The sequence below is a fragment of the Heloderma suspectum genome, chromosome 9 (genome assembly GCF_057233095.1).
Source record: "Heloderma suspectum isolate Gila_16-S chromosome 9, 16-S_ref, whole genome shotgun sequence".
Lineage (NCBI taxonomy): Eukaryota > Metazoa > Chordata > Lepidosauria > Squamata > Helodermatidae > Heloderma > Heloderma suspectum.
The window spans coordinates 22,590,988-22,605,732 of NC_139466.1; the positions used below are offsets into that span (position 1 = coordinate 22,590,988).

The 14,745-nt window shown below is 40.4% G+C and overlaps 1 protein-coding gene across 20 annotated transcripts in view; it reads left to right on the plus strand.

The window, feature by feature from the left end:
• Positions 1–14,745, plus strand: part of DIAPH2 (diaphanous related formin 2) — a 503,126-nt gene that overhangs the window by 131,631 nt on the left and 356,750 nt on the right. For all 20 annotated transcript variants that reach the window (XR_014784817.1, XR_014784816.1, XR_014784813.1 and 17 more), the window contains 2 exons: positions 11,594–11,695; positions 13,740–13,834. Coding sequence is in view for 10 of the 20 variants with exons in the window: in XM_084813816.1 (XP_084669942.1) it covers positions 11,594–11,695; positions 13,740–13,834 (197 nt within the window). In the remaining 10 variants the exon portion in view is untranslated. The remainder of the gene's footprint in view (positions 1–11,593; positions 11,696–13,739; positions 13,835–14,745) is intronic.

The window sequence follows — 14,745 nt, forward strand, 5'->3', positions numbered from 1 at the left end:
TCTCCTGACTCCCACCCCAGTTTAGCCAGCCTTTTCCTCTTGTGCCTCTGGCTCTGCCACTTGCTATGGGGAAAGCAAAGGGAAAGTCTGTTTCTGCCTGCAAGTCTCCTCATACACCTCGCCTGGCAGTCTCCTTGGGCTCTTCACAAGCTGCCTCTGCAGCCTCCATCAGTGACAGAAAGGCGATAATGGTGGCCGTTATTGACCTTCCTCCTGTTCGCGCTGAAACAGCTTGTCCATCTACACCTTATGAAAAAGCAAGCCTTTCTGTCACATCCAGAGCACCCTTTTCTCCATCTTTGGGACAGTTTTCCACAGCAGGGCTCAACGCAAGATTGAGTGCCCACAACGACATAGTCCTGGGTGGTCTGGAGTTGGGAGTCTGGGAGGAGGAAGAGGAGGACAAGGAGGGGGGAGCCTGGGCTTATACAGAAGCCCAGTTTTTGCTACGTTGTCTCCCAGGCGGTTGGCCAGAAGGAGCCTTAGGGCAGATGAAGATGATGGAGAGGCACACATGACTGGGAATTTGGGCAATCTGTTTTTGATGCAATCTTCCCTGGAGGAGTTCCAGGGGTTCACAGACCACCCTGTGGGAACAAGGGCATCATCCTCCAGGCCCATTGCTTTTTCCCACCAAAACTCTGTCAATCCCCTACAGTTAGGCAGCAATCTGGGGGAATCGGTTTCTATGGAAATTCCACCTTCTCTGCTACAGCGTTTGAAGGAGGCTTTCTTAGCTGACCTGGATAAGGATGCCTAGGTTCATTATCATCTTTTAATCCTTTCTATGTCTGCTACATCTAGAAATGTTGTGCAGCCCTCTGGTTCTCACCGAACATCACAGCAGTCTCCACAGGCTTCTTTAGCTCCAGCTTGAGACAGAATTCATATATCTCCAGATCTTCATGATGTGCCTAGGGGGAAGTTAAAAAGAAAACATCAAACCAACCCAAATCTGGACTCTCCTAACCCAGATGAGAATGAAGTGGACTTAATTGTCCTGAATGATGAGATGTGGAGTGGTGAGTCCAACCTCGAGGAGCCTGAGTCCTGTTGTGTATTTCAGGACTCCCATTATCTTCCCCTGTTAAGTAAATCTATGGCAGCCTTAGATTTGATTCCTTCAGAGGAAGCTTATCAGCCCTCTACTTCTAGGGTTGCAGTTGTCTGTCCTGATCATTGGCCCAAGACCAAAATGGTGGAGTTGTCTACTTTTATCCCAAAAGTGATTAGAGGTGAGTTGGATTTTCCTTTGCAGCACAAGAAATCCACCATTATTGCTAACAAACATTATGTTTTAGAGCAGCCTATTATTGTTCAAATTAAAGTCCCACTTATTGATGTGCTGGTGGCGGCTCTGGTGAATCGTGCTCTTCACCTGAAAGATATGGATGCTCAAGTAAACAGTTCAGGGCAAGCTGGATACTGGCTTGAAGAAGGCCCATGAAGCAGCATCCCTGTCTATTTGGGCGGCAGCTTCAGCAAATCCAGCCAAGAGGGAGATGGTGAAATTGGCCATCCAACAGCTACTAGATATTGTAGTGGTGGAATCAGTGCCTCTAGAAGAGAGTGGATTAGGGCTCTATTCTCATTTCTTTAAAGTCTCAAAGAAAGATGGGTCCTTAAGAGCTGTATTGAATCTCAAGTTTCTTAGTCACTTCATCCATTACTGCAGGTTCAGGATGGAGACTCTTCTGTCCATCAAATAAGCTCTTTGCCTTGGAGACTTCATGACTTCAGTGGACCTCAGAGAAACCTATCTCTGTGTTTGTATCTTCCTCAACCATTGGCATTACCTCAGTTTTGTCTTCAAGGGGTCCCCTTTTCAATACAGAGCCATGCCTTTTGGCCTAGCTTCGTGTCCCAGGATATTTACAAAGATCATGATCAGTTTGGTGACACATCTTCGCATGCAAAGGATCGCAATATACCCTTGCATCAACAATTTTCTCATCCATTCAGCCTCTCAGTATCAGGCAGTGGTTGACCTGTAGGTCATCCTGGCATGCCTCAAGGATTTTGGTTTTCTGGTTAACAATCAAAAGAATAATCTGCTCCCTTCTCACAGGAATCACAGCTCTATCACCAGAGAGGATCTCCAAAATTCAAGCTGCAATCAAATTGATTGCTTCAAGAAGGCAGCCAACCTATTGCTTCTAACGAAGGTTCTGGGCCTCATGGTGTTAACATTCTAGGTAACTCCTTGGACAAGACTTCATTTTCGTCGCTTACAATGGGCCCTACCTCCTTTCCAAAATGTCATAGCTTCAAGACGTCACTTGAACATTCATCTGTCTGGGACTGTTCGAGCTTCCTTCCACTGGTGGCTCTGTGCTGTTTGGAGAGGGGGTCCCGCTCCTGGATACCCCAAAACAGTGATTACATCAGATGCCTTTCTGGTTGGGAAGCTCTGTGGAAGGAGAGTATGGTTCAAAGAACCTGGTGCTCGGGTGAGTTGTAGCTTCCTATCCACCTACTAGAACTCTGGGTGGCCAGGCTAGCAGTTCAGCACTTCATGCAAATACTTCCTCTCAGATTGGGCCTCATCCGGATGGACAATGTCACAGCCAAAGAAAACATTGACCATCAGGGAGGAACCAAGGCTCCAGGCTTCCAGGTGGAGGTGGACTCCCTCCTTCTCTGGGCGGAACATCACCTAGAATCTCTTTCTGTGGAATACCTAAGTGATGGAGAGACTACTCAGGCCAACTGGGCAAGCAGGGGATGGCTAAACCAAGGAGAATGGATGCTTCACTCAGAAGTCTTCGAAGAGATAGTATACTGTTTCAGGAGAGTCCAGGTGGAGCTGTTTGTGTCAGAAGCCAGTCACCAGGTCAGCATCTCCAGCAGTAGAGATGATGGACGCCTTGTCTTCTCCATGGCCGACCAGGCTTCTGTAAGCTTTTCTACTGCTCCCTCTTCTCTCCAGCGTTCTGTGGAAGATGAAGGAAGCAAAGGCGAGACTCATTCTAGGGGCTCCCTTTTGGCTACGGAGACTCTGGGTTCCCAATCTGATCAATCTGGCAGTGGTTCCTTCTTGGCCCCTCCGTCTGTGGGGTGACTTGTTATCTCAAGGCCATCTCCTTCACCCAAACCCTGTGTGGCTTCAGTTACATGTCTGGAGATTGAAAGGAACCATTTTGCCAAAGCAGTCCTCTCTACTGTGGTAATCAAGACTATTTGAGACTGCCTACTCACAGAATTTACCAGAGTACATGGAAGATATTCTCCACTTGGTATACTAGGAAAAAGATTTTGGCTCAGAAAGCCAGAATCTCAGACCTTTTACCATTTTTGCAAGACGGGGACCGCGGTGGCTTAGTGGTTAAGACGCTGAACTGCAGACTGGAAGGTCGGCAGGTCAGCAGTTCGAGACCCGAGTGCTGCGTGACGGAGTGAGCTCCCGTCTTCAGTCCCAGCTTCTGCCAACCTAGCAGTTCGAAAGCAAGAAATTGCAAGTAGATAAATAGGTACCACCTTGGCGGGAAAGGTAACAGCGTTCCGTGCACCTCGGTGTTCAGTCATGCCGGCCACATGACCACGGAAGCGTCTTCGGACAGCGCTGGCTCTTCGGCTTAGAAACGGGGATGAGCACCGCACCCTAGAGTCAGACACGACTGGTTGGGGACACCTTTACCTTTTACCTTTTATGGCTATGGGACTCAAGCCTAATATGCTCAAGCATCAGGCTTCCACGCTATCTACTCTTTTGTCAGAAAAACCCAGATAGGTCCACGGACTCTCATCCTTTTCTTAAACAGTTCCTGCAAGGAGCTTTTTCAAAGTCACCTCCAGTTCAACAGAGTTTCCCTTCCTGGGATCTTCATAATTTCAGTACTTCAGAAGCCACCCTTAGAGCTCCTGAAAACAGTATTTCTCTGCTGTCTTTCAAGCTTTTATTCTTGGTGGCCATAACATCAGCCAGAAGAATCTCTGACATTAATGTCCTCTCTGTCGATAAATGCCTATGTGTCTTCTGTAAAGATGGAGTGGTGGTCCTTACTAACTCCTTTTTTCATCCTAAAGTCTGTCGTCTTTTCATTGTCAACAAGTAGTGTACAAAAATAAGATGAAGGATCTGAAATATTTGTGGCAAAAGTAATTGCTTTGAAGTTTCAGATAAATAGCTGAACTATGTGAGATACTTATTTCTTCCCTTCTTTTCATGTTTATCCCAGGTAAAGTTTGTGTATTTAATTAAAATGATTAAGACTATTTACAGGTGTTCTAGTACTATGAACACAAGCAAAGGGCTGAATGCGCCTGATCTCGTCTGATCTTGGAAGCTAAGGAGGGTCAGCCCTGGTTAGTACTTGGATGGGAGACCACCTAGGAATCAGGCTTCCTGCACTGAGCAGGGGGTTGGACTCGATGGTCTTGCGGGCCCCTTCCAACCCTATGATTCTATGATAATTTTAAAAATTGAGGATAAAGTAGAATTATTCATACACATTCTAAGCAGAATGCTTCTGGCTGAAGATGTTATATCACTGCAATAAGTAGCTCTTTGGACTGAGAGTTGTGTTTGATATGGTTGTAGTTTATGTTTTGCAACAACCTGAAAACCGGTCAAAAGAAGCTGGTTCCTCTTGCTTGTGAAGTTAATTAATGAATAATTTACAGAAACCTGTGAGATGAGTGGCCTTAAGGTTTGTGCTGGTTAAAAAGGATTAAGTCTCAGCAGCTTAACCTTTTGTTATTTTTAATAAACAAAATTTAAAAAATGGGAGATTTAAGCTTGCATTTTACTAATTGTGAACCTTACTAATTGTGCAAAATTGCTAATGGAGAAAGGCACCTTTGATTTCTAGACTTTATAACTCATGATTGCAGTTTAATAAAAATGGTTATAAAGTAAGCGGTAATAAAAAAACAAGGGATATATCTGTGTCTGCTTTCTGTTTTTACACAGGGATGTGTCTTTTCTTTTTCTGTTAAACTGAGAGCCTTACTTTAACATTTAATATCTTTAAATCAAAGAAGTGGTATTTCCTCATATTAGGTTAACTTCTAACTGATGAAAAATAAGCAGCACTATTTTCCTGGGTTCAGTTTGTTTAAGCTCATTTTTTTAAAGTTTCAAGCAACAGTTTGTAATAATATGTGTTGTGCTTTGTTCAGGTATACATGAATAATCTAAAGTTCACTTCATCAGGTTGGCTGATGAAGCAAGGTAATCTGGCATGCTTTTGATTTTGTTCTTAGTACAAAACAAACAAATTTTTGTTCTTGTTTGTTCAGTACTGACAAACAAATGTAAGATTACATCAATTCTTCTTACTTTTAATGGAGCTTTTGTATCTGGCAGGCTTTGATACAGTAACTTTTGATTTACGTTAATATCACAGTCTGAAAATGAATCCTTCTTTTGTAGGGGTGGGGTGGGGTACTTGCAGGATTGTTGGCTTTTATCATTACAGGGAGGATTGGAATGCAGCGGAGACACTTTATTTTCACTGCAGGAGCTGATAAATGTGCAATTTGCTTCCCTTCCAGGTGGCATCATATGTATGCGGTTAGATCACACATCTGTTGACTTAGATGGGAAAATGGGTGTGGCGAGCAGGTGCTTTGAAAATCTGGGATGAAAAAGTATTCCAGATTCATCCTGTATCATATAGCTTTCAGCAGGTAGGGGAATGTAGATAATGCTGTCAACAGCTTCTCTCCCCCCCCCCCCCCCGCTTGCCATTGTTCATCTTTGGAGCAGTGTTGAATGTGTTGCTAATTATTGTTGAGCAACTTAGTGGGTGGCTGCCACCAAAACTGAGCTGATCAACTTCCTAATATAACTTCCTCTGAGAAAGACCTGGTTGTAATATTAAAGAAATTCCAAGCAACTTCTAGAATGTTCTTAATTCTAGCTTCTTGTAGTTAGAAGTTTAACAATGCTCAGGCCATTTTGGTTAGTAGCTATTGGTAGACCAGTTATCTGATATTTTTTCCCCCTATTGCTTTTTAACATCTAGGTGTGCTATTTTCATGGTGATCCTGGCAGCAAATTATAGGAAATAATACTGGGTATGCCACTGCAGCTTCCTTTTGAGTGAAAGTAAAAATGAACAATGATAATGGTTTTTCAACTAGTAAACCCAGGAAAGAGCATGGAGTGTGATGATGAGGCTAGAGCATTTTAGTCAGCTCTGGAAGCATTTCCTATCATGTGGAAAGGAGTACTGATGATACATTCCCCATAGAGAAAGTGGCATGCTGGTTGTGGCTATGCGTGAATATGGTTATAAGTATTGAAATGTATATTAAAGAATATAATAAATAAAGCTAAGCCTAATTTAAATAGTGTCCACATCTTTCCTAATGGGGTTACCACATGTGAATTGTTAAGAAAAGTCATTTTCAGTTACTGGATGTATTCCAAACAATATGGTTGCAGGATTTTACCCCCCCCCCCCAAGGTAGAAAACTTTCAAGCAACAGTTGTCACACTTTCTTTTAAATTACATCATGCCTCCAATTTCTAACTTAACATTGTTTTACTTGATCAGAGGTTTTAGGTATGTTCACTTTGGGATGGTGTGTGTGTGTGTGTGTGTGTGTGAAGAAAAATAAAGAAAAGGGAAATGTAAATATATATGCAAGCAGGGATTAGTCTCTCAGTGCTGTTGAAACTTAACTGCCTATGTCAATCTCTTCTTAACTGTGTAGCAACAAATGTTTCTGAGGCAAGGCCATGCACTCACATCAGTTGTTGTGGTCAGTCTAATTGTCTTGCTTCAGTGATCACATAGAACATTCTTGCTTCTGTCTTTTGTGTAGTCTTCTGTTACTTGTCAAATCTCACCTTTTTCAGCTCACCCGTTCAAGGTTTCAGCTGAAGTGGGATCAATACTTGCCACTTCACAATTTCTGAAGTGATTAATTGCATTTAAATTATCTACCCATAGCAGCCTTTTAATGACACGTAGCTTTAGAAACTCACCTTCAACAAAATATTCTGTAAATGATGCTAGATTTCAGAGGTATTTTGTTAGCACTGAATTTGAGGAAGACATGTTTTAGCTGGATGGGAGAAATAAAGCACCTGGAGAAAAGCAATTTCGAATGATGAACAATGGTATCTATACCTTCCCTAAAAGACTTTGAAAGCAGGCTCTTCTATTGTGGAGTGTGTGCATTTGGGTTCCCTTCCACTGTATCACTTCAGAGTCAAGGCTTTTCACAGGGGATGCCTTCTTCCCCCCCCATTTAGGAACAGAACTTTTCTTTCCTTTAAGTTACCTAAAAAGAGTCAGAACTGAGCTCTAAGCAAAAGAAGGCAGAGCTCCATTCTGGTATGACCCAGGAGGAATTCTGTCATGAACAATTCCTTACTTGGGGATTTGGTTGCAGTGCAGCCCTTCATAACCTTGTACAAAACAGGCAGGGGGTCATATTGATTTTGCGAACTTTATTAGTTGTATAAAATAGATCTGTAACTATTGACCCCACTTGTGTTAGGTTTTAACAGTTACTGAAATAGTTCAGTTTAAAACATCACTTCTATACCGTTTGGGGGAAGAGGATAATAATGACATAGCTTAGGTATTAAATGGTGTAGAAGAATAATATCGTAACTCTTAATTGTATATCATCCTGAAAAAGAATATGATTGTCAAAGAGCATGAATGACTTTGTATCCTGGCAACCTAATGGGGGAGAGGGCAACCACTTAACTGCAGCATTGAATAATATTAAAAGACTAATAATTGTTAAAAAATACCTTTCTACTCCCTTATTTTTGAAAACCAAGAATTAAAATGCTATCTATTTTTCTTTTCATTTTCTGCATATACTACAAATGCTTCAGAATAGTGTTTGCCACTTCTTAATTAAGTGTGGGTAAAATGTTACGGCTGAGACGTTCTCAGAAGGTAATATGCTCATGTGTTAAATCCTGTGCTTTATAACTTTAGAACAAGTTTCAAATATGATAATCATCATGAGGACATTTAAATGGTGCTGTGCTGTCCTCCTGTTATATACTCTGTCTTCTTTTCTGCAGTTGCACTATGATTTCATCATAAAGTATTCAGTGCAGCTTGCCACATGTAGTATAAACTTCCTTTACATACCTATTGAGGTTGCAACAGGAACTCCATAATACATTTTGTTTTGTTACAAGCGCAGACACACTCACTCTTTTCTAGGGTATTTACTCCCTTTTACATCATTCTTCCTACATTTGGGGGTGGGAGTCATAACCACCAAGGGAAATGGGTTTGTGGTACTGGAATATGGATGGATGAGTTTTGATTTCTAGCAAGCTCTGTACCTGAAAGTTCAGGGCAGGCAAATTTTAGCAACATATATTAGTCCTCTAAAATTGAAAAACACACTAAAGAACTTTACTAATACTTGAACAATGATTATGGTCTTGTATTACTTTTAGCGTTTTGACTTTAGGGAGAGATTTCCAATTCTCCACCATAATTGTATGAATGGATTGGACCTTGGTTTTAGTGATAAATGCAAAGAATCCCTGCTTTATTAACTCCTCTTCTATCATTCATAGTAGCCTGTATTATATAGTACAGGAGTATTAGGGACTTTTCCCAGTGTGCTTTCCCAGAATAAGTATATTAATCACATCTTAGAAGCTGTAAAAGAGTGTACAGTCCTTGCATTTGTGGCATGGAAAAGGGGTTTGGAGGCCAAAACATTTCTTGCAATATTTCCAAATTATTTCGTCCTCCGCTTATTCTTTATATTTTTTCCTGGTTCTCTCCTCATCTGGTTGCAATTTCAGTAACATATTTTCTTTGAAAACTAACAATTCCTCTTCCTAGTAATAGTGATGCCATTATGTAATCTATTAGGTTGGCTATGTGATAATGTCACTGAGAGCAAATGAAGCCAATTGAGATTGAAGGCAGTGCTTCCTTAATATTGCATTTTCCTGCTTTGTGTTAACCTGTTTTGCCCTCGGTAACAATGTCAGTGTAACTAGGAGGAAGGGTTATTTTTCAAACTGAAAATGGCACCAAAGTTGCAGCTGACTGGGGCTGTGAAGAGATTCACTATAGGGTTGGTTGCCTGATAGTATCTCAGGAGGTGGGAAATACTTTCTGGAAAGAAATACAAAAGCAATAAAGGTCCCACTGAGAGATCTCTGAAAGGGAGGCACATTTCACAAGAGAAAACATTCACCAAAATGCACCCTCCCATTTTGGTTTAGCCTTAATTAATATAATTACATAAAAATGCAGAGTAAAGTGCACTAAAACCTCCACTTAGTGCAGATGTTCTCTTGATTCTCAGGATCATTTACTATTAAATAGGCAAAGCAAGCCTACAAGCCAGCTGAATCTGAAATTTTGCTTCTTGTTGAAACGGTGGAATAATAAGACTTTTGTTTATGGTAATGGATAGGCACTGTTCATAGCTGTTGTTTAACCCTGCACAAGACTCTATTAGTGGCAGTGTTAGTTCAAGAAGTATTTAGCAGTTCACAGTGTGACAAAGATAGTCCAGGATAACCGGGGCTGCCATCCAGATAATATCAAGCCATCTTGTGTTAAATGTTAGCAGATGTTTGACAAAATCACTCATCTCCCTGTCTAGTACAACTGTCTGATTTGGAGGCTTATTTCCATGTTAGGAAAGCAGTTGCTAATAGCAGTTCTTATAAATTTCCTGAATGTCGTTCCCTGTGACTACTTCTGCCTCATCTACCACAGCTGAAGGTTTAGCTTTACAAATATATCCTGTGAAATTAAACCGCTGTTCTCTCCCTAGTGGAACCAGAGCAGTCAGTGTAGGGGGATCAAAACATTGGCTTGTTCATTCATCAGCTTAGGTTAGGAAGGTGTTGTTTGACCCAAGGTGGTCTTTGCAGGTGATACCCCTGAGGGATCCAATCCCGTCCTCATAAAAGTAGATGACAGTCTCTTTGGTCAGGTGTGTGTTGTCTGGAGTTGATGTCATAGGGATCATAGTTTGAGAAGGAGGAAGGGAGATGTATCAATTAGCTTGGACTTCTAATAATCAAACTAGCACTGTTTGACTTGTGGAATGAGAATTCAGCAGGGATATGTGATTTCATACAGGCAACACCTCTGCCAAAACATATATCAATTGGCAGGGCAGAAAATCTACATCTGGAGGTGACTACATGTGTGGAAGCAAATCTCAGTCAGTAATGGTGACCTGGATGATACACCTCATAGGCTTTCCTGTGCATCAACAGTCTCTCTTGAGTTTCCTTGCTGTAACAGAAGTCGTTTGGAAATTAAGCCTTTTATTGGCATGACAGAGTGTAGTGATCTTAGTAATTGTAAATGTGTGATACTATTTTCTAAGAATCTGACAACCTAGGTAGAATTGGGGTGACTGGATGCTCCTGTATCTTGAGTTGCTGTACAACATGACAGGCAATTCTGACAGGGTGCAGCCTCTTGAGTAGGGGTGAGGTGTACCTTCTGAAAATACTTATTCTGGTTAACAATTAAAGTACCTTGCTCTCTACTATATCTTGTCACCACTGGTGTACAATATTTTCCTTTGTCCTAACATTAGAACAGTTAAATCATGCAGAGGTAATGCTTAATGGTGTTCAGTAATTGAGTTAATGATCAGGTGTGAGAGTACGTTAGGTATTTCACAGCTGTTAATTTTCAAAACCCATGTGTTTCCAAATTTTGGGATAGGCTAATAGTGAAATTTTACTTAATTAAGTCTCTGAACCATTACAGCTACCTTTTGGGTTTTCCATGTCACCAGAACAATTGGCTGTGTTTAATTTTTCTCTAAATTTCTGGTTTACTTTGGCTAATGTCATTGTTACTTGTGTGGGCATGAAGCAGGTGTCATAACAAAACTATTCTTTCAGGGGGATACATTAGAGTACAGGTGTAGGCAATGCAAGGATATAGCTACCTCTCAGCTGCAAATGTAGTACATAACATAAGAGTACAATGCAAAACAATCTCTTACAGCATGTTGCATCAGCTTTTCCTCCCCAGCTTTGATAAACAAATACGTTATTGCTCACAAAATAGATCACAGTATTAATGGAAAACAAAATCTTGGTTGCTCACCAACAGGTTTAATTTAGATCCTCTTTTTGATTTGTTTTGTTAAGCGTTTAACTCTACCTTTCCCAACACCTGAACCTCTTTTCATTTCCCTTGGCTGTGTTTTAAATTAACGAGTGTGTTCATAGAATAAATAAAATAGAGATCAGTATTGTGTAGTTGCAACCAGTAGGAGGCTCTAATGTGCTGAAGGTAAAAATTGTGGTAAGTTAACCCATTTGCTGCCTCAGAGGCAACCAGTAGATGGGAAAGGGTAGTACAGCTACGCATCACCCTCAAATAGCATCTGTTCGATTTGATTTGAAATAGTTCATTATCCAACAGCGGCCTTGTTTTAGCATGAACTTCTTTTTGATTCCAAAGCAAAGCTAAAATGTTACTGTGTGTGTTATCCTGTTTTCCACCATACACATACATGATTTCTTGGATCCTTGTTTATGTAATGATAAAAAGTATTAAGCACGTAACATCAAACGTTCTAAAGGTTTAAGCATAACCCAGGAGTAGAAATGTTGCTTCTGTTAAATATGTACATACTCATAAATGTCCTGTTTGTTTTGCAGTTAAAAAGGCAGTTGAGGATACTGAAGAAAAGAAGATAGCTATGCCTAAGAAGAGAGTTAAAGAGTTAAGACTGTTGGATGGGAAGACAGCACAGAATTTGTGTATGTAATATGTTGTTTCACTTTACATAATGCTTATCTAAGATCAAATTTTCAGGCTTTTCTATTGTCAGTAATTTGGTATTTTGCGGTAAACATACATAGTGAAATGTCTTGGTATGGAAGCTGTCTTGATGGCATTGTCATTACTAGCAGTACCTCCTTGGACTCCATAGCTTGAGGCAAGAGCTATAGGTGTTAATATTGTCTTGGGGAGCCTGTGACTCTGGACTTTGGTAGTAGTTGAAATTACTTCCAAGAATACTCTGGTTCCATAATGGAACAAGGGAGAGACCCGATTCATGGTTATGTCAAACTTGAGTGTTTTGCACTTACCTGGTACAAATTAAGCAGAGGTAAGTGTTTGATGCCTGCGTTATTGAGCATGGACATGTTCACAGCTTCCCATACTGAAAATACAACAGAGCTAATATGTAGGAGATATGGCAGTCATTTGTAGTGCCACAGAGATGGTTTCTATCTCATCAGGACCTGTGTTCATTTTTTCTTTTCTTTAGGCAGTCCAAGAATGGAAATATTAGAACTGTCCTCTCAACTTTGATAACTAAACTAGTTGGGGGACATAACAATTTCATGGACATATCAAAACTACATGAGCATTAAGTTGGAATAATGGTTGTTTGGACTTCTAACATATATTGTTGAAGTTATAGCCTCAGTAGCACAGCTCTCTGTAGTAACCATACATCTCAGTGGTAATCACAACCAACATGCTCCTTCCATGTGTAGAAACTGCTTGCACATTCTGTGTGTTTTTGACTGCATTTTAGAAATTTAGTTTTGTAAAATTTATTCACAGACATAAGAATAAAACATAGTGCCTCTGAACCTGGAGGTTCAGTGTAGTTACAGTGACTGTTTGCCATGATAGCTAAATGCACTCTTCTGGTTCAGTAGCCATATGCATCTTAATATTAGTTGCCTGGGGAGGACTATTGCTTTCATACCCTTTTTGTGAGCTTCTTGGAAGCATCTGGCTAGCCACTGTGGAAAACAGGATGCTGGAGTAAGTACACCTTTGGTTTAATCCAGAAGGGTTTCTTATAAAAGGTGAGGAGGAGGATAATGTAAGCCGCCTTGAGTTCCTTGCGAGAGGGAGAAAGGCGGGGTATAAATGCAATAAATAAATAAATAAATAAATAAATAAATAGCTCAGAAACCACTAGGCAAGTAAAATATGTCCTAAAATATCATTCACATCAGATTGGATTTTTTTTTTGAGGGATCTGAGTCATGTATTGTTGATCATAAAGGCCCATAACTCAGTTCTTGTTACTACATTTTCTTAAGAACGACTTCATATAAAACAGAGTTTGAATTGAATTTGGGCCTTGGTTCTGTTTAATACAAGAAATCACAGCTCATTTGAAGCCATTTCACCTACATTCCTCAAAGGCATTGCATAAAACTATCCTAGAATTTAATTTGACATAAGTGGATTTATAATATTTTTTTCTAAAACCATGGCTGTAACACATCAGAATATCCTCAGACTTCTATAATGCTGTTTAAGATGCTAAAGAATGTCTACATTAATATAGACCAGGGGTACAGACCGTCTTTCAGAAGCTCTCAGGGGCTGCATTCCAAGGATAGGGTAAAAAAACCAAAAGTACTAGCATATTTTAGCTTAAAGCTCCTACTGCCAGTAACTAAGCTTTCCAACCTTTTAGAATGGGCAAAAACTGCACAAAGTTGGGAAACCACAAGCCGGTGGTTGGGGAAAAGGGGGTGGTGGCCAGAGGAAGTGGCTGTGGCCTTCTGGGGAATCCCAGAGCTCTGGACTGGGGCTCCCGGAGTGCCAAATTTGGCCCCCTGGTCTGAGGTTCTGAGGACTGTTATAGATGGTACTTAGAACATTTCATTCTATAATTTTATTACATAAAAGACATCACTGAAATATTCAATTCAATGAATGTTTTTGGGTATAATGTATACTGATCTATGAAACTTTTAATGTAATAATATAAACACATGCAATCTACATTTGACTATAGTCTCAAATTATGGTGGTGTTTCCTTTCAGCTATTTTCCTGGGATCTTTCCGCATGCCTTATGAGGAAATAAAAAATATTATTTTAGAAGTAGATGAAGAAAAACTGAGTGAAGCATTGATTCAGGTAAGTTAGTATGGCATCTCTTTGAAGCAAAATTTCACTCTCTGGAAAGCTTTTTTTGGAAGACCTGTTGGCCTGCTATGTGGCAGAGAGATCATATACCCACTCCAGGAACATCAATTCTGAAACTGGGCTGCTTGTATGCCTTCAGTTTAGCACTATGAGCTAGATACATTCTGCTTTTGAGCCACTATGTTTTCCTCTTTGCTCATTTCAAATATTATTTGATTTATCTAGGTTTTTCTTCACCCTCTTGGGAAAGCTTCAGGCCACTTATAATATTTATAGAATAACATATGTACTAGACTTTTTGTGGCAAGGTCCAACACTTCATTACAAAGACGATACTGAAAATCTGTTGGGTAGAGATAAAGCAACAGATGTGTGTGTGTGTATATATATATATATATATATGTGTGTGTGTGTGTGTGTGTGTGTGTGTGTGTGTATATATATATATATATATATATATGCGCTCGAGGACCTCACATTTCAAGTGGCAATAGGGGATTGCACTTTCAGAGTAAAGTGTTTTTCTTTTATGCTTACCTCTTCAATAATCTTAAAGTGTAAAGCACTGAAAAGACAGCCAGCGTGGTATAGTGGTGAGAGTGTTGGACTGGGAGCTGGGAGATCTGGGTTCTAGTCCCCACTCGGCCATGGAAGCTTACTGGGTGACTTTGGGCCAGTCACAGACTCTCAGCTCAACCTACCTCACAAGGTTGTTGTTGTGAGGATAAAATGGAGCGAAGGAGGATAATGTAAGCCGCCTTGGGTTCCTTGCAAGAGGAAAAAAAGGCGGGATATAAATGCAATCAACCAATAAAAAAAACCAATTGAAGGAACATAAAGTAGCAGTGATCAAGAATAGTATAAAAGTTATTTTTTACTGTACTTATTATTATAATTCTTGG